At 39.0% G+C, this 19,975-nt stretch overlaps 1 protein-coding gene across 1 annotated transcript; it reads left to right on the forward strand.

Annotated features, from left to right (window-relative positions):
• The first annotated feature begins 5,471 nt into the window (after window positions 1-5,471).
• Window positions 5,472-14,862, forward strand: LOC123733403 (uncharacterized). The gene is made up of 6 exons (XM_082972230.1): window positions 5,472-6,629; window positions 12,879-12,980; window positions 13,135-13,431; window positions 13,552-13,694; window positions 13,826-13,929; window positions 14,499-14,862. The coding sequence occupies exons 1-6, from the start codon at window positions 6,488-6,490 to the stop codon at window positions 14,629-14,631; spliced, it is 921 nt and encodes a 306-aa protein (XP_082828356.1). The 5' UTR covers window positions 5,472-6,487; the 3' UTR covers window positions 14,632-14,862.
• The last annotated feature ends 5,113 nt before the right edge of the window (window positions 14,863-19,975 follow it).

The raw sequence follows: 19,975 nt of genomic DNA on the forward strand, positions 1-19,975 counted from the left end.
TTATTGACTAAAATGACGAAGATGATACAGTACTGCTGGCTGGTGAAGTAGGCTAGCTAGCAGTGGCTGCGTTGTTGACTTTGTTGGAACGTGTAGCTGGCTAGGTAACCTCGATAGTTTCAGTACAACACCTTATCATGATACAAAAGCAACTATGTAGCTAGCTAACATTGCACTAATCAAGATGTTCCTTTGTAATGTATTTAGTTCTACAATGCTGCTCGTCGGTAATAGTTGGCTAGGTTTGGAAAAATGGCGTCGCGGGGGACGAAAATAGCTGGCTAGCTAACCTCGATAATTACTCTAATCTACACAGTTATCAAACTATGACAAAGACAACTAACACTGCACTAGTCAAATCGTTCCGTTGTAGTGTATTAGTTTCTACAGTGCTGCTAGTCAGTAAAGGTTGGCTAGCTAGCAGTGGGTTTGATGATGACTAGGTGTGTTGACTAAGTCTGGAGTCTGGACAACGGCGTCGCGGCGCGGCTGGCTAGCTAACCTCGATAAATTACTCTAAACTACACAATTATCTTAGATACAAATACAGCAAAGACAGCTATGTAGCTAGCTAGCACTACACTAATCAAGTCGTTCCGTTGTAATGTAATAGTTTCTACAGTGCTGCTAGTTGGTAGAAGTTGGCTAGTTGGCTAGCTAGCAGTGTTGACTAAGTTGACTAAGTCATTCCGTTGTAATGTAATAGTTTCTACAGTGCTGCTAGTCGGTAGAAGTTGGCTAGTTGGCTAGCTAGCAGTGTTGACTAAGTTAGGAGGACGAAAACAGCTGGCTGGCTAGCTAACCTCGATAATTACTCTAAACTACACAATTATCTTTGATACAAAGACGGCTATGTAGCTAGCTAAGAAAAAATTGCTCAGATCAAACAAATCAAACCGTTGTAATGTAATGAAATGTAATATTACCTGTGGAGCGAAGCGAAGTGCGTCTACCCGCTCCAAACCCTCATCACTGATGTCATGAACCCCTCCCTACAGTCTACTTTCTGGGTAAAGGGGCGATCATATCTGGGAAACGCCAGTACTGAGCTAGATGTTAATAACTTTTTAATGTTTACAAACTGATTTTCAGCCTCATCTGTCCACTTGATCTTATCTTTTGCTGCCATAGCTTTACCATATATCAACTCACTAAGCTTCCCTGTATGTAATGCAAAATGGGGTATCCACGCACTGCAATAGTTAATAATTCCAAGAAAACTCATCATTTGTTTCTTATTGAGTGGTTTAGGTGCTTCTAGGATGGCTGTCTTTCTGGTAGAATTAAGTGTTCTCCCTTCTTGAGTTATAGTGTGCCCCAAATAGATAACTTCCTCCTGCCAGAGTTGCAACTTCCTCTTGCTGACTTTATGACCTTGTTCTGCTAAGAATACTAACAGTCTGCCTTACAGCCATCCTGAGAAGGATTCGTAAAATATCATTTCCATAAATCAAAATTTAGCTTCCCTCGGGGCTCAAATTTTCCTAAATTACTAATAAGGTATTTTAATAAAATCTATAATTTGACTTCAGGACTACTTACACTAAAATAACTCCTTTAATTAACCCCACATCAATGGGTCCTTGGGACCCTAACACGGAGGGTACCGCTTTTAACTCTTCTTCCTGTTCCTAAGTTAAAAACAAATCATCCTGACATTAATCGGGCCCCACGCCTAAGTGGACCCCAGGTTAAGTTCTCACTTCTACAATTCAGTTTTCATTTTTACCTGCCTAAAACTTAACTATGCTGCTCTCCACTCAGTAACTGTTATCTAACAATTCTGTATCACTTCTATCTTCTCTCAATCCTGACTTATTATGGGAATCTTACCTTCTGCTCTCTATCTTGCTCTCCTCCTGGCCCACCCTTTTGACACAAGGCTCTCATGTATTTTAGAAAAATCCACATGTCTTATAATAGTAATCCCTGAGATGATACCATAGCTACTTAAATGTATCTCCATACTCTTCATGATCACCACAGATGTCATATATCCCTGTCCTGTTGGCTTAGAATATATCCTATATACTTAACCTAAGTCTACCGTTATTACGCTTATTCTGGCTAAATATAATAATAATATTATGGCAATTTCACAACCTTGTTGTGTTAAATTCCTTACACTGCATCCAACCACAGCTAAACTTAGCTTTATAATGTATAAAAATACCACTACTGGTCAAAAGATATTCAAATAACATAATCAGATCAAATTCACTAATCTGAACTACTCCACAAAGAAACATTATTGTACCCTTATCGTCATTCTGTCTTCTCATTGGTTCAAATTACCAATGTGTCTAAGAACTTTAAACTCCATCATCATTATCAGTTATACAAATTTCCTTAAAACCAGTATTACAAATGCCGTTAAATTCATCATCCAAATGGCCCTCCCATGAGGCTGATCAGACCACAAAGGGGTGCCATGATAGAGGTCAAAAGTCATACCACCCTTTCAAAACGGTGTTTCTTATTATATTAGACAAATTAAAGAAAAACCATCAGACATTTTATACATGTTGGATCCCAGGTTCCCAGACCATTCCCTTATCACATATTTAATTAAAACTCAGAAAATAAAACTTCAATGATTCCATGTGTGTGTGTAACTTCTAAGATTCCATATGTGTGTATACCCCTTTAAGGAATCGTGGCTTCTAGGAAACATTCCACAGAGAGACAATGAAGCGCTCTTTTTCCCCAAAAAAAGCATTTCATTAAACTACACCGATTCAGAAACCCATAAGTTGACTACAAACAAAACCTAATAATGATGATAATTTCACTGTACTTCAAATCTATGAACCTCCCCTACTTAACCTCTCTGGGCTAGGCGGGACGAAATCGTCCCACCTACGCAACAGCCAGTGTAATCCCGTGGCGCGATTTTCAAATACCTTAGAAATGCTATTACTTCAATTTCTCAAACATATGACTATTTTACACCATTTTAAAGACAAGACTCTCGTTAACCTCTATGGGCTAGGTGGGACGCTAGCGTGCCACCCGTGGTGCACTCCATCAACAGCAGGTGCATTTCAAGAGCGGCAAATTTGAATCCAAATAAATGTCAAAATTCAAATTTTTCAAACATACAACTATTTTACACCCTTTGAAAGATAAACATCTCCTTAATCTAACCACGTTTTACGATTTAAAAAAGGTTTTACGGCGAAAGCATAAATTTAGAGTATGTTAGGACAGTACATTTACAAGAGTTGTGTGTAATGTTTTGTCAAGTCAAAGACAGGGTCACCAAAACCATAAAACCAGCTAAAATGATGCACTAACCTTTTACAATCTCCATCAGATGACACTCCTAGGACATTATGTTAGACAATGCATGCATTTTTAGTTCTATCAAGTTCATATTTATATCCAAAAACAGCGTTTTACTATGGCATTGATGTTGAGGAAATCGTTTCCCTCCAATAACCGGCAGTCAAGTCAGCGTCACAAATTAAATAATTAAAATTAGAAAACATTGGTAAAATATTATATTGTCATTTAAAGAATTATAGATTTACATCTCTTGAACGCAATCAACTTGCCACATTTAAAAATAACCTTACTGGGAAATCACACTTTGCAATAATCTGAGCACTGCGCCCAGAAAAATACGCGTTGCGATACAGACTAGACGTCATGTTGGGGAGATCTAAAATCGAAAATACTATGTAAATAATCCATTACCTTTGATTCTCTTCATCAGATGTCACTTCCAGGTATCACAGGTCCATAACGAATGTAGTTTTGTTCAAAAAAGCTCATCATTTATGTCCAAAAATCTCCGTCTTGTTAGCACATGATCTAAGCCAGCCGGACTTCTCGTCATGAACGAGGGGAAAAAATATATTTACGTTCGTTCAAACATGTCAAACGTTGTATAGCATAAATCATTAGGGCCTTTTTTAACCAGAACATGAATAATATTCAAGGTGGACGAATGCATACTCTTTTATAACGTATTGGAACGAGGGTACCCAACATGAACTCGCGCGCCAGGTGTCTAATGGGACATCATCGTTCCATGGCTCTTGTTCGGTCAGATCTCCCTCCAGAAGACTCAAAACACTTTGTAAAGGCTGGTGACATCTAGTGGAAGCAATAGGAAGTGCCAAAATATTCCTCAGCCCCTGTGTTTTTCAATGGGATAGGTTTAAAGGTAATACAACACATCAGGTATCCACTTCCTGTCAGAAAATGTCTCAGGGTTTTGCCTGCCAAATGAGTTCTGTTATACTCACAGACACCATTCAAACAGTTTTAGAAACTTTAGAGTGTTTTCTATCCATATATAATAAGTATATGCATATTCTAGTTACTGGGTAGGATTAGTAACCAGATTAAATCGGGTACATTTTTTTATCCAGACGTGCAAATGCTGCCCCCTAGCCCTAACAGGTTAATCTAACCACACTGTCTGATTTCAAAAAGGCTTTACAACGAAAGCAAAACATTAGATTATGTCAGCAGAGTACCCAGCCAGAAATAATCAGACACCCATTTTTCAAGCTAGCATATAATGTCACAAAAACACAGAAGACAGCTAAATGCAGCACTAACCTTTGATGATCTTCATCAGATGACACACCTAGGACATTATGTTATACAATACATGCATGTTTTGTTCAATCAAGTTCATATTTATATCAAAAACCAGCTTTTAACATTAGCATGTGACGTTCAGAACTAGCATAGTTCCGGTGAATTTACTAAACATTTACTAAATTACTCACGATAAACGTTCACAAAAAGCATAACAATTATTTTAAGAATTATAGATACAGAACTCCTCTATGCACTCGATATGTCCGATTTTAAAATAGCTTTTTGGTGAAAGCACATTTTGCAATATTCTAAGTACATATCCCGGCATCACAGGGCTAGCTATTTAGACACCCAGCAAGTTTAGCACTCACCAGCTGGGTACTCTGCTGACATAATCTAATGTTTTGCTTTCGCTGTAAAGCCTTTTTGAAATCGGACAGTGTGGTTAGATAAAGGAGAGTCTTGTCTTTAAAATGCTGTAAAATAGTCATATGTTTGAAAAATTGAAGTTTTTGTATTTTTGAGAAATTTGTAATTCGCGCCACGCCTATCATTGGATATTGGAGCAGGTGTTCCGCTAGCGGAACGTCTAGATGTAAGAGGTTAAATCGGGTACGTTTTTTATCCGGCCGTGTAAATACTGCCCCCTACCCCCAACAGGTTAACACTGAGCACATGTGACAGATGTGACAGAGTCTGGAGACGCCGTGGAGAACGTTCTGCTGCCTGCAACATCCTCCAGCATGACCGGTTTGGCGGTGGGTCAGTCATGGTGTGGGGTGGCATTTCTTTGGGGGGCCGCACAGCTCTCCATGTGCTCGCCAGAGGTAGCCTGACTGCGTTAGGTACCGAAATGAGATCCTCAGATCCCTTGTGAGACCATATGCTGGTACGGTTGGCCCTGGGTTCCTCCTAATGCAAGACAATGCTAGACCTCATGTGGCTGGAGTGTGTCAGCAGTTCCTGCAAGAGGAAGGCATTGATGCTATGGACTGGCCCGCCCGTTCCCCAGACCTGAATCCAATTGAGCACCTCTGGGACATCATGTCTCACTCCATCCACCAACGCCACGTTGCACCACAGACTGTCCAGGAGTTGGCGGATGCTTTAGTCCAGGTCTGGGAGGAGATCCCTCAGGAGACCATCCGCCACCTCATCAGGAGCATGTCCAGGCGTTGTAGGGAGGTCATACAGGCACGTGGAGGCCACACACACTACTGAGCCTCATTTTGACTTGTTTTAAGGACATTACATCAAAGTTGGATCAGCCTGTAGTGTGTTTTTCCACTTTAATTTTGAGTGTGACTCCAAATCCAGACCTCCATGGGTTGATAAATTGGATTTCAATAAATTATTATTGTGTGATTTTGTTGTCAGCACATTCAACTATGTAAAGAAAAAAGTATTTCATAAGATTATTTCATTCATTAAGATCTAGGATGTGTTATTTTAGTGTTCCCTTTATTTTTTTGAGCAATGTATAATCAAACTAAGGGTGGTGGGAGTCATATCATGTATTATATTATCACACTAAGGCTGGTGGGAGTCATATCATGTATTATATAATCACACTAAGGCTGGTGGGAGTCATATCATGTATTATATTATCACACTAATGCTGGTGGGAGTCATATCATGTAGTATATTATCACACTAAGGCTGGTGGGAGTCATATCATGTATTATATTATCACACTAAGGCTGGTGGGAGTCATATCATGTATTATATTATCACACTAAGGCTGGTGGGAGTCACGTAGTGGCCAGGGTTGTGCTAATTTCACAATTTCCCCTTCACTGTGGTTGACTGATAAAGAGTTTCACTACCTAAAGTCACACAGACGCAGGACTTTGCGGGGAGAAGACACAGCTATAGACGTATATTAGAGTTGAGGTTAGAAGTTACTGTATTTCACCACAAGTGTGTTAAGATGTCAGAGGGAGTCTATGAAAACTCAGATGGATTTGAAGACGATGAGCTTGATGCAATGAAGAACACAGAGATTGATGACCAATTATATTCCAATGTAAGAGCCTTCAAGCCCAGTTCAAGAGATGGAGTTGTTGATTCAGGTAAGATTACACACACACACACACACACACACACACACACACACACACACACACACACACACACACACACACACACACACACACACACACACACTAAACAGGTGAGATTGCCATGTAGCAATATGGCTTTGTTCTGGACGACTGTGTGATCACGCTCTCCGTAGCCGACGTGAGTAAGACCTTTAGACAGGTCAACATTCACAAGGCCGCAGGGCCAGACGGATTACCAGGACGTGTACTCTGAGCATGTGCTGACCAACTTGCAAGTGTCTTCACTTACATTTTCAACCTCTCACTGTCTGTCTGTAATCCCAACATGTTTTAACCTGTTAGGGCTAGGGGGCAGTATTGACACGGCTGGATAAAAAACGTACCCGATTTAATCTGGTTACTACTCCTGCCCAGTAACTAGAATATGCATATAATTATTGGCTTTGGATAGAAAACACCCTAAAGTTTCTAAAACTGTTTGAATGGTGTCTGTGAGTATAACAGAACTCATATGGCAGGCCAAAACCTGAGAAGATTTCAAGCAGGAAGTGGCCTGTCTGAGAAGTAGTGTTTCATCTTGGCTCTTTTTATTGAAGACTCAGGATCTGTGCAATAACGTGACACTTCCTACGGCTTCCATAGGGTCTCAGAGCCCGGGAAAAAGCTGAACGATATCGATGCAGGCTCTGGCTGAAACACTTTATCGCTTTTGGCAAGTGGCCACACAGAGTACTATGGGCTTAGGCGCGTGCCCGCTTCGACCGAATGCTTTCTTTTCCTTTGTCTGTTTACCTAAAAGCAGATTCCCGGTCTGAATATTATCGCTTTTTTATGAGAAAAATGGCATAAAAATTGATTTTAAACAGCGGTTGACATGCTTCGAAGTACGGAAATGTAATATTTAGAATTTTTTTGTCACGAATTGCGCCATGCTCGCCACCCTTATTTACCCTTTAGGATAGTGTCTAGAACGCACAAACAAAACGCCGCTGTTTGGATATAACGATGGATTATTTTGGACCAAACCAACATTTGTTATTGAAGTAGAAGTCCTGGGAGTGCATTCTGACAAAGACAACAAAGGTAATAACATTTTTCTTATAGTAAATCTGACTTTGATGAGTGCTAAACTTGCTGGGTGTCTAAATAGCTAGCCCTGTGATGCCGGGCTATCTACTGAAAATTTTGCAAAATGTGCTTTCACCGAAAAGCTATTTTAAAATCGGACATATTGAGTGCATAGAGGAGTTCTGTATCTATAATTCTTAAAATAATTGTTATGCTTTTTGTGAACGTTTATCGTGAGTAATTTAGTACATTCACCGGCAGTGTTCGGTGGGAATGCTAGTCACATGCTAGTCACATGCTAATGTAAAAAGCTGGTTTTTGATATAAATATGAACATGATTGAACAAAACATGCATGTATTGTATAACATAATGTCCTAGGGTTGTCATCTGATGAAGATCATCAAAGGTTAGTGCTACATTTAGCTGTGGTTTGGGTTTATGTGACATTATATGCTAGCTTGAAAAATGGGTGTATGATTATTTCTGGCTGGGTACTCTGCTGACATAATCTAATGTTTTGCTTTCGTTGTAAAGCCTTTTTGAAATCGGACAGTGTGGTTAGATTAACAAGAGTCTTATCTTTAAAATGGTGTAAAATAGTCATATTTTTGAAAAATTTAACCTCTATGGGACCGGCGGGATGAATTCGTCCCACCTACGTAACAGCCACTGCCATCCTGTGGCGCGATTTTCAAAATCTTCAAAATCATATTACTTCAATTTCTCAAACATATGACTATTTTACAGCCATTTAAAGATAAGACTCTCGTTAATCTAACCACACTGTCCGATTTCAAAAAGGCTTTACAACGAAAGCAAAACATTAGATTATGTCAGCAGAGTACCAAGCCAGAAATAATCAGACACCCATTTTTCAAGCCAGCATATAATGTCACCAAAACCCAGAAGACAGCTAAATGCAGCACTCACCTTTGATGATCTTCATCAGATGACAACCCTAGGACATTATGTTATACAATACATGCATGTTTTGTTCAATCAAGTTCATATTTATATCAAAAACCAGCTTTTTACATTAGCATGTGACGTTCAGAACTAGCATACCCCCCGCAAACTTACGGGGAATTCGCTAACATTTTACTAAATTACTCACGATAAACGTTCACAAAAAGCATAACAATTATTTTAAGAATTATAGATACAGACCTCCTCTATGCACTCGATATGTCCGATTTTAAAATAGCTTTTTGGTGAAAGCACATTTTGCAATATTCTAAGTACATAGCCCAGGCATCACGGGCTCGGTATTTAGACACCCGGCAAGTTTAGCACTCACCATAATCATATTTACTATTATAAAAATGTCATTACCTTTTGTTGTCTTCGTCAGAATGCACACCCAGGACGTCTACTTCAATAACAAATGTTGGTTTGGTCCAAAATAATCCATCGTTATATCCGAATAGCGGCGTTTTGTTCGTGCGTTCCAGACACTATCCGAAATAGTAAAGAAGTGTCGCGCGCTTGGCGCAATTCCTGACAATAAAATTCAAAGTATTCCATTGCCGTACGTCGAAGCATGTCAACCGCTGTTTAAAATCAATTTTTACGTCATTTTTCTCGTAGAAAAGCGATAAAATTCCGACAGGGAATCTCCTTTTCGGCAAACAGAGGAAAAAATCCCAAAGGCGGGGGCGGTCGGGGTCACGCGCATAAGCTAGTGTCTCTTGATGGGCCACTTGAGAAAGGCGATAATGTGTTTCAGCCTGGGGCTGGAATGACGACATTCTCTTTTTTCCCGGGCTCTGAGAGCCTATGGACGACGTGGGAAGTGTCACGTTAGAGCAGAGATCCTTAGTAAATGATAGAGATGGCAAAGAAGTTCCAGAAATGGTCAGACAGGCCACTTCCTGTAAAGGAATCTCTCAGGTTTTGACCTGCCATTTGAGTTCTGTTATACTCACAGACACCATTCAAACAGTTTTAGAAAATTTAGGGTGTTTTCTATCCATATGTAATAAGTATATGCATATTCTAGTTACTGAGTAGGAGTGGTAACCAGATTAAATCGGGTATGTTTTTTATCCAGCCGTGTCAATGCTGCCCCCTAGCCCTAACAGGTTAAGTAATAGCATATCTAAGGTATTTGAAAATTGCGCCACAGTATTCAACTGGCTGTTGAGTAGGTTAGCCCATAGAGGTTAAACAGACCACCCTGTGCCCAAGAACACTAAGGTAACCTGCCTAAATGACTACCGACCCGTAGCAACAGTTAGTGGAAGGCTGGTAATGGCTCACATCAACACCATTATCCCAGAAACCCAAGACCCACTCCAATTTGCATATCACCCAAACAAATCCACAGATGATGCAATCTCTATTGCACTCCACACTGCCCTTTCCCACCTGGACAAAAGGAACACCTATGTGAGAATGCTATTCCTTGACTACAGATCAGTGTTCAACACCATAGTACCCTCAACGCTCATCAATAAGCTAAGGACCCTGGGACTAAACACCTCCCTCTGTAACTGGATTCTGGACTTCCAGACGGGCCGCCCCCCAGGTGGTAAGGGTAGGTAACAACACATCCGCCACGCTGATCCTCAACACGGGGGCCCCTCAGGGGTGCGTGCTCAGTACCCTCCTGTACTCCCTGTTCACTCATGACTGCATGGCCAGGCATGACTCCAACACCATCATTAAGTTTGCCGATGACACAACAGGGGTAGGCCTGATCACCGACAATGACGAGACAGCCTATAGGGAGGAGGTCAGAGACCTGGCCATGTGGTGCAAGGACAACAACCTCTCCCTCAACGTGATCAAGACAAAGGAGATGATCGCGGACTACAGGAAAAGGAGGACCGAGCATGCCCCTGTTCTCATCGATGGGGCTGTAGTGGAGCAGGTTGAGAGTTTCAAGTTCATTGGTGTCCACATCACCAACAAACTAACATGGTCCAAACACACCAAGACGGTTGTGAAGAGGGCACAACAAAATCTGAAAAGAGGGCACAACAGACTGAAAACATTTGGCATGGGTCCTCAGATCCTCAAAAGGTTCTAACGCTGCACCACCGAGAGCATCCTAACTGGTTGCACCACTGCCTGGTATGGCAACTGCTCGGCCTCCGACAGCAAGGCACTACAAAGGGTAGTGCATACAGCCCAGTACATCACTGGGCCAAACTTCCTGCCATCCAGGACCTCTATACCAGGCGGTGTCAGAGGAAGGCCTTAAACATTGTCAAAGACTCCAGCCACCCTAGTCATAGACTGTTCTCTCTGTTATCGCATGGCAAGCAGTAACAGAGTGCCTAAGTCTAGGTCCAAGAGGCTTATAAACAGTTTCTACCCCCAAGCCATAAGACTCCTGAACATCTAATCAAATGGCTACCCAGACTATTTGCATTGTCCCCCCCTCTTTTACCCTGCTGCTACTCTGTTTATTATCTATGCATAGTAACTTTAATAACTCTACCTACATGTACATATTACCTCAATTACCTCGACACCAGTGCTCCCGCACACTGACTCTGTACCGGTACTCCCTGTATAAAGCCCTGCTATTGGTATTTTACTGCTGCTCTTTAATTATTTGTTACTTTTATTTATTTTCATTTTTTTGTATTTTTCTTAATGGGCTACGGGGGCAGTATTGAGAATTTTGAAAAAAATATGTGCCCATTTTTAACTGCCACCTACACCAACTCAGAAGCTAGGATATGCATATTATTACCAGATTTGGATAGAAAACACTCTGAATTTTCTAAAACTGTTTGAATGGTGTCTGTAAGTATAACAAAACTCATATGGCAGGCAAAAACCTGAGAAAACCTGAGATAAAAAAAGAATTTTGTGGCTGTACTATTTTTTTTAATCATTGTTTAATAGATACCACAGTGAGAAAGGATTCATTTCGCAACTCCTACGGCTTCCACTAGATGTCAGCGATCTTTATAAAGTTGTTTGAAGCGTCTATGATCAACAGAGACCGGATGACAAGGAAGGGAAGTTGACCTCCCTGGGATGTCGTCACTTCCATTATTGCCTGCACCTGCTCAATCATGTAACTCGAGACAATTTTCAAAGATGTTTTTCTAGACACAGGAGCGGTCGTGTTGAAACATTACTGATGTTTCACGTTAAAAATGGCTCTAAAGATTGATGCTAAGCAACGTTTGACATGTTTGAACGAACGTAAATAGATTATTTTTTTTAACTTTTTTAACTTTTCGCCGTGACTTCCCACCCCCCGCCCGCACTACTTTTGAGTAGCCACCGAAGCGCTAACAACATGGAACAACTTGGAGTTATTTGGACATCAATTATGAACTTTGTCAAAAGAAACCACATTTGTAGTGGACCTGGGATTCCTGGAAGTGCCAATGGATGAAGATAATCAAAGGTAAGGGATTATTGACGATAGTATTATTGATATTAGCTGGTTACAAGATGATGCTAACCTATATAGCCTAGCCTATTGTTCTTAGCACAGCACCCGGTTTATTGCAACTTGTGATTTCCCAGTAAAGTTATTTTGAAATCTGGCAATACAGTAGCATTTACGAAATGATAAACTATTATTATTTGAATCACAATATTATAATTTACCAATGTTTTCGAATAGTAATTTTGTAAATTGTAACGTTGTTCACCGGAAGCACTTCAGAGAAGAAAAAAATCTGAATTTCACGCTACTGTAAAATGCTGTTTTTGGATATAAATATGAACTTGATGGAACAAAAAATGCATGTATTGTATAACATAATGTCCTAGGAGTGTCATCTGATGGAGATTGCCAAAGGTTAGTGCATAATTTTAGCTGGTTTCTGCTTTTGGTGACCTTGAATTGAAAATGGATGTTTGTACTTTTGTGGCTATGTACTGTCCTAACATAATCTAACTTTATGCTTTTGCCGTAAAGCCTCTTTGAAAATCGAACAATGTGGTTGGAATAAGGAGATGTTTATCTTTTAAATGGTGTAAAATAGTTGCTTGTTTGAGAAATTGAAATTATTATATTTTTGATGTTTTGAATTTCCAGCCTTGTTAGCAATCCCGTCTCGGGGTTCATTGCTAACCTGTAGCCCCAACAGGTTAAAACACCTGTTGGATACGGCGCATGTGACAAATACAATTTTATTTTATTTATTTGTCCCAATCGTGGATGATACAGTAAAACACATTACCAAATACCATACTTTAATAATTTGTGATTCAGTACATTTCCAGTGGTGGAAGAGACCCTCTGGAGTAGCTGCAGTGTGTCTGGGGCTGCTGTGTGTTCTCCTACTGACTGGGATCATAGGCCTGTCTGTCTACTGTAAGTTTAGTATTTTGTCACTGAGACTTAAGTAGAATACTTAATCATCCTTAATCATCCTTAATCATCCTTAATCAACCTTAATCATACTTAATCATCCTTAATCATCAATGGTGTGGTAGTTACATGTTTGATTAACTTTTCCCTTTTACAGATGGAGTAATTGGTCATCACGACTCAACAGAGAGAGACCAGCTACAGGCCAGTTACAGCCTTCTGACTAAAGAGAGAGACCAGCTACAGACCAGTTACAGCCTTCTGACTAAAGAGAGAGACCAGCTACAGATCAGTTACAGCCTTCTGTCTAAAGAGAGAGACCAGCTACAGACCAGTTACAGCCTTCTGACTAAAGAGAGAGACCAGCTACAGACCAGCAGTAACACCCTGACTAAAGACAGAGACCAGCAACAAAAAGAGAAAAATGATCTCATGAGAAAGTTCTCTAATCTGAGTGAGTTTACCAAATAAATGATCATAACATCATATATCTAATATGCAGTCAACTTGTGTTTGTATTCTAAAATAATAGGTGCAGAATAATAAGATGGAAATTCATGTTTTTGTCTTGTAGAACAAACCTGCCCTAAAGACTGGAAGAAGTTTGAATCCAGTTGGTACTTCCTGTCTACTGAGACTAAAACCTGGGGGGAGAGCAAAGATGACTGTCTGGAGAGAGGAGCAGACCTGGTGATCATCAACAGTGATAAGGAACAGGTGAGAGAGAAAGAGAGAGAGATATGGCGGGGGGGTTATGATCAAACATCCCTTGGTCAGTAATGTATCTTCCAGTATTTAACACATGTAGTCTATAGTAGTTGACAATATCAGCTCTTTCTCACCAACAGGAGTTTCTCTTCCACCTCAACAAGGGTTTCTGGATTGGTCTGACTGACACTGTTACTGAGGGGACCTGGAAATGGGTGGACGGCAACCCACTGACCACCCCAAAGTAAGAGACTACTGCTCTAACAACTCTGACCACCGTGTAAGGGGTAGGACTGATTCTGTGTGTTTTTCATACTCTAGATTCTTAGAGAGTATCCAGTCTAACTGTATTGTTCGTAGTCTAGGTTCTTAGAGAGTATCCAGTCTAACTGTATTGTTCATACTCTAGATTCTTAGAGAGTGGTCAGTCTAGCTCTGTGTTGTTCATACTCTAGGTCCTGAGAGAGTATCCAGTCTAACTGTATTGTTCATACTCTAGGTTCTGAGAGAGTGGTCAGTCTAACTGTATTGTTCATACTCTAGGTTCTGAGAGAGTGGTCAGTCTAGCTCTGTGTTGTTCATACTCTAGGTTCTTAGAGAGTGGTCAGTCTAGCTCTGTATTGTTCATACTCTAGGTCCTGAGAGAGTGGTCAGTCTAGCTCTGTATTGTTCATACTCTAGGTTCTGAGAGAGTGGTCAGTCTAACTGTATTGTTCATACTCTAGGTTCTGAGAGAGTATCCAGTCTAACTGTATTGTTCATACTCTAGGTTCTGAGAGAGTGGTCAGTCTAACTGTGTTATTTCTACTGCAGGTACTGGGGGAGTGGACAGCCTAATGGTGGTGGAGTGGAGAACTGTGTGTTGTTAACTCACAGTTCATCAGACCAAGGACCATGGCATGACTATCCGTGTTCATTTAACCATTCCTGGATCTGTGAGATATAGTTCTTTCTCACTTTTAGTTATGATGTTGATTGTCATGCTGAAAGTCATGATACCAGCTACAGGGCCTTCAGAAAGTATTCACTGCCTAGACCTTTTCCACATTTTGAATTTTTAAATCGATTAAATTGAGATTTTACTGTCACTGTCCTACACACAATAACTCATAATGTCAAAGTGGAAATATGTTTTTCTTTTCTTTTTTACAAATGAATAAAAGATTTAAATCTGAAATGTCTTGAGTCAGAAAGTATTCAACCCCTTTGTTATGGCAAGCCTAAACACGTTCAGGAGTAAAATGTGCTTCCCTTGACACATAATAGGTTGCATAGACTCACTGTGTGAAATACAGAGTACAGTATAAAATAGAAAGGAGGACCAAGGCACTCTTCATATAATTGATTAAAATGCCTTTATTTGTATGGCAGGTTCAATAGAAACAAGGTTTTAAAAATCTGACGCGTTTCGGCTGCATGGCCTTCGTCAGGGAATACAAAGAAATAATACAATGTCCTCCTTTGAACAGCTTTTCCAATTAGCCCTAATTTGAAGGGAGTGGTTAAAATTGATTGGACACACCTAGTAAACAATACTATACACATTAAAAAGTGAAATACTGTAGCTATGTTATCAAAAAAATACAACTCCAAGCTAGAAGTATCAGAACACTTAGAAAGGTAGTTCTAACCTTAAACATGACCGGGAGAAGTGTCAAGAATAAGAAAGCAATATATTCCATAGTACACTAGAACACAGCCAAACATGAACAACAATAGTCTAAACATAGCTGAGGGCAATTGAGCAAAATGACCACTAGATGACAGCAAATGGACCTATCACAACCCTACAGGAATGGTGAGAAATCCATATCTTCATTTAAACCCGGGTATTTAGTGGCTTGTAGTTTGTAAATCCAAAAACTTTCCCTTTGTTTTAACTGTTTAAGACGGTCCCCTTTTCTAATAGAGGCCGGAACATGATCAATACCCATAGCTTGTAGGGAGGCAGGGTTGCCATGGTGTAAGGACTTGTAGTGCCTTGCCATGGGGTAGTCTTCATTGCCTACACGTATAGCGTACTTGTGTTCCGCTAAGAGGTCTTGAAGGCGTCTCTAGGTGTGTCCAATTCATTGTGTAACCACTCCCTCTTCAAATTAGGGCTAATTGGAAAAGCTGTTCAAAAGAAGTCATTGTATTATTCTTTGTACTCCCTGATGAAGGCCATGCAGCCGAAACGCGTAGGATTTTTAAAAACTTTGTTTCTATTGAACATAACATACAGATAAAGGCATTTTAATCAATTATATGAAGAGTGCCTTGGTCCTCCTTTGTTTTTAATAAATCATATTAATGTGTTCAGTCCAACATGAAATGTTGTTGTGGTATATAATAAATCATATTAATGTGTTCAGTCCAACATGAAATGTTGTTGTGGTATATAATAAATCATATTAATGTGTACAGTCCAACATGTAATGTTGTTGTGGTATATAATAAATCATATTAATTTGTACAGTCCAACATGTAATGTTGTTGTGGTATATAATAAATCATATTAATGTGTACAGTCCAACATGTAATGTTGTTGTGGTATATAATAAATCATATTAATGTGTACAGTCCAACATGAAATGTTGTTGTGTTATATAATAAATCATATTAATGTGTACAGTCCAACATGTAATGTTGTTGTAGTATATAATAAATCATATTAATGTGTACAGTCCAACATGAAATGTTGTTGTGGTATATAATAAATCATATTAATGTGTTCAGTCCAACATGTAATGTTGTTGTAGTATATAATAAATCATATTAATGTGTACAGTCCAACATGTAATGTTGTTGTGGTATATAATAAATCATATTAATGTGTACAGTCCAACATGTAATGTTGTTGTGGTATATAATAAATCATATTAATGTGTTCAGTCCAACATGTAATGTTGTTGTGGTATATAATAAATCATATTAATGTGTTCAGTCCAACATGTAATGTTGTTGTGGTATATAATAAATCATATTAATGTGTACAGTCCAACATGTAATGTTGTTGTGGTATATAATAAATCATATTAATGTGTACAGTCCAACATGAAATGTTGTTGTGTTATATAATAAATCATATTAATGTCTACAGTCCAACATGTAATGTTGTTGTGGTATATAATAAATCATATTGTGTACAGTCCAACATGTAATGTTGTTGTGGTATATAATAAATCATATTAATGTGTACAGTCCAACATGAAATGTTGTTGTGGTATATAATAAATCATATTAATGTGTTCAGTCCAACATCTAATGTTGTTGTGGTATATAATAAATCATATTAATGTGTACAGTCCAACATGTAATGTTGTTGTGGTATATAATAAATCATATTAATGTGTACAGTCCAACATGTAATGTTGTTGTGGTATATAATAAATCATATTAATGTGTTCAGTCCAACATGTAATGTTGTTGTGGTATATAATAAATCATATTAATGTGTACAGTCCAACATGTAATGTTGTTGTGGTATATAATAAATCATATTAATGTGTTCAGTCCAACATGTAATGTTGTTGTGGTATATAATAAATCATATTAATGTGTTCAGTCCAACATGTAATGTTGTTGTGGTATATAATAAATCATATTAATGTGTACAGTCCAACATGTAATGTTGTTGTGGTATATAATAAATCATATTAATGTGTACAGTCCAACATGAAATGTTGTTGTGTTATATAATAAATCATATTAATGTGTACAGTCCAACATGTAATGTTGTTGTGGTATATAATAAATCATATTAATGTGTACAGTCCAACATGTAATGTTGTTGTAGTATATAATAAATCATATTAATGTGTACAGTCCAACATGAAATGTTGTTGTGGTATATAATAAATCATATTAATGTGTTCAGTCCAACATGTAATGTTGTTGTGGTATATAATAAATCATATTAATGTGTACAGTCCAACATGTAATGTTGTTGTGGTATATAATAAATCATATTAATGTGTACAGTCCAACATGTAATGTTGTTGTGGTATATAATAAATCATATTAATGTGTTCAGTCCAACATGTAATGTTGTTGTGGTATATAATAAATCATATTAATGTGTACAGTCCAACATGTAATGTTGTTGTGGTATTCTCCAATAATAAATCATATTAATGTGTACAGTCCAACATGTAATGTTGTTGTGGTATTCTCCAATAATAAATCATAAGTAAGTAGCCCTCTCATTCCTATTCCCCATAATATTGTACTGTAAGTGTCTTTATTAAATGCTTTAGGTTAAAATAATTACTCTTTGACGATTTTTGAAACACATTTTTGACGTCTCTGTGCGTTACGCACCTATACTGTGGGTCTCCCATCCTCCTCAACAACAGAAATGTCTAATAACGTCTAATACAATTCATCATTAACCTCTTACATCTAGACGTTCCGCTAGCGGAACACCTGCTCCAATATCCAATGATAGGCGTGGCACGAATTACATATTCCTCAAAAATACAAAAACTTCAATTTTTCAAACATATGACTATTTCACAGCATTTTAAAGACAAGACTCTCCTTTATCTAACCACACTGTCCGATTTCAAAAAGGCTTTACAGCGAAAGCAAAACATTAGATTATGTCAGCAGAGTACCCAGCCAGAAATAATCAGACACCCATTTTTCAAGCTAGCATATAATGTCACAAAAACCAAGAAGACAGCTAAATGCAGCACTAACCTTTGATGATCTTCATCAGATGACACACCTAGGACATTATGTTATACAATACATGCATGCTTTTTTCAATCAAGTTCATATTTATATCAAAAAACAGCTTTTTACATTAGCATGTGACGTTCAGAACTAGCATACCCCCCGCAAACTTCCGGGGAATTTGCTAACAATTTACTAAATTACTCACGATAAACGTTCACAAAAAGCATGACAATTATTTTAAGAATTATAGATACAGAACTCCTCTATGCACTCGATATGTCCGATTTTAAAATAGCTTTTTGGTGAAAGCACATTTTGCAATATTCTAAGTACATAGCCCAGCCATCACGGGCTAGCTATTTAGACACCCGGCAAGTTTAGCACTCACCAATATCAGATTTACTATTATAAAAGTTTGATTACCTTTTGTTGTCTTCGTCAGAATGCACTCCCAGGACTGCTACTTCAATAACAAATGTTGGTTTGGTCCAAAATAATCCATCGTTATATCCGAATAGCGGCGTTTTGTTCGTGCGTCCCAGACACTATCAGAAATGGTAAATCAGGGTCGCGCGCATGGCGCAATTCGTGACAAAAAAAATCTAAATATTCCATTACCGTACTTCGAAGCATGTCAACCGCTGTTTAAAATCCATTTTTATGCCATTTTTCTCATAAAAAAGCGATAATATTCCGACCGGGAATGTCCATTTAGCTAAACAGAGGAATGAAGTCTCACAGTACTGTAACCAGCCACTACCCAAACGCGATACTTTGTTTCAGCCAGAGCCTGCAAAGCCACGATTCAGCGTTTTGCCGCCTTCTGAGAACCTATGGCAGCCGTAGGAAGTGTCACGGGACAGCTAAGATCCTCACTCTTCAATAAACAGAGACAAGAAGAACGATACATTGTCAGACATGCCACTTCCTGCATGAAATCTTCTCAGGTTTTTGCCTGCCATATGAGTTCTGTTATACTCACAGACACCATTCAAACAGTTTTAGAAACTTTAGGGTGTTTTCTATCCAAAGCCAATAATTATATGCATATTCTAGTTACTGGGCAGGAGTAGTAACCAGATTAAATTGGGTACGTTTTTTATCCAGCCGTGAAAATACAGGTTAATAATTCTGCAAGTTTTCTGTGATCAGAAGCCTGATTCTACTCACTGTGGTAGTGTGGAAGTGTTGAGCTGTATTATTTGGCCTGTGGTCCTGTTGTCCCCAGTCCCAGTGGTGAAGATAATGTCTTAATTGAGCTTCTTGTCTGTGACTGAGATACGTAATCTGCACATTTACTAAAACGTCAGCTCTCATCTCTCCCAATGTTCTCAATGTCAAACGATGAAGGCCGGGTCGTTTTTTTTCATGATTGCAACCCAGGTCATTTTAGTCGGCTGGCCCTCGCTACATATTCGTCGCCAGACCCACTGGCTCCAGGTCATCTACAAGTCTATGCTAGGTAAAGCTCCGCCTTATCTCAGCTCACTGGTCACGATAACAACACCCACCAGTAGCACGCGCTCCAGCAGGTACATCTCACTGGTCATCCCCAAAGCCAACACCTCCTTTGGCCGCATTTCCTTCCAGTTCTCTGCTGCCAGTGAATGGAACGAATTGCAAAAATC

This window comes from Salmo salar, unplaced genomic scaffold, assembly GCF_965601325.2.
Source record: "Salmo salar unplaced genomic scaffold, fSalSal1 ptg000615l, whole genome shotgun sequence".
NCBI lineage: Eukaryota > Metazoa > Chordata > Actinopteri > Salmoniformes > Salmonidae > Salmo > Salmo salar.

Bases quoted from the DNA above. Each gene is read 5' to 3' on its own strand.
- LOC123733403 (XM_082972230.1), top strand. From the start codon at position 6,488: ATGTCAGAGGGAGTCTATGAAAACTCAGATGGATTTGAAGACGATGAG. The intron at 6,630-12,878 runs GTAAGATTACAC...TTTGTGATTCAG, and splicing joins AGATGGAGTTGTTGATTCAG to TACATTTCCAGTGGTGGAAG. The intron at 13,432-13,551 runs GTGAGTTTACCA...TTTGTCTTGTAG, and splicing joins GAGAAAGTTCTCTAATCTGA to AACAAACCTGCCCTAAAGAC.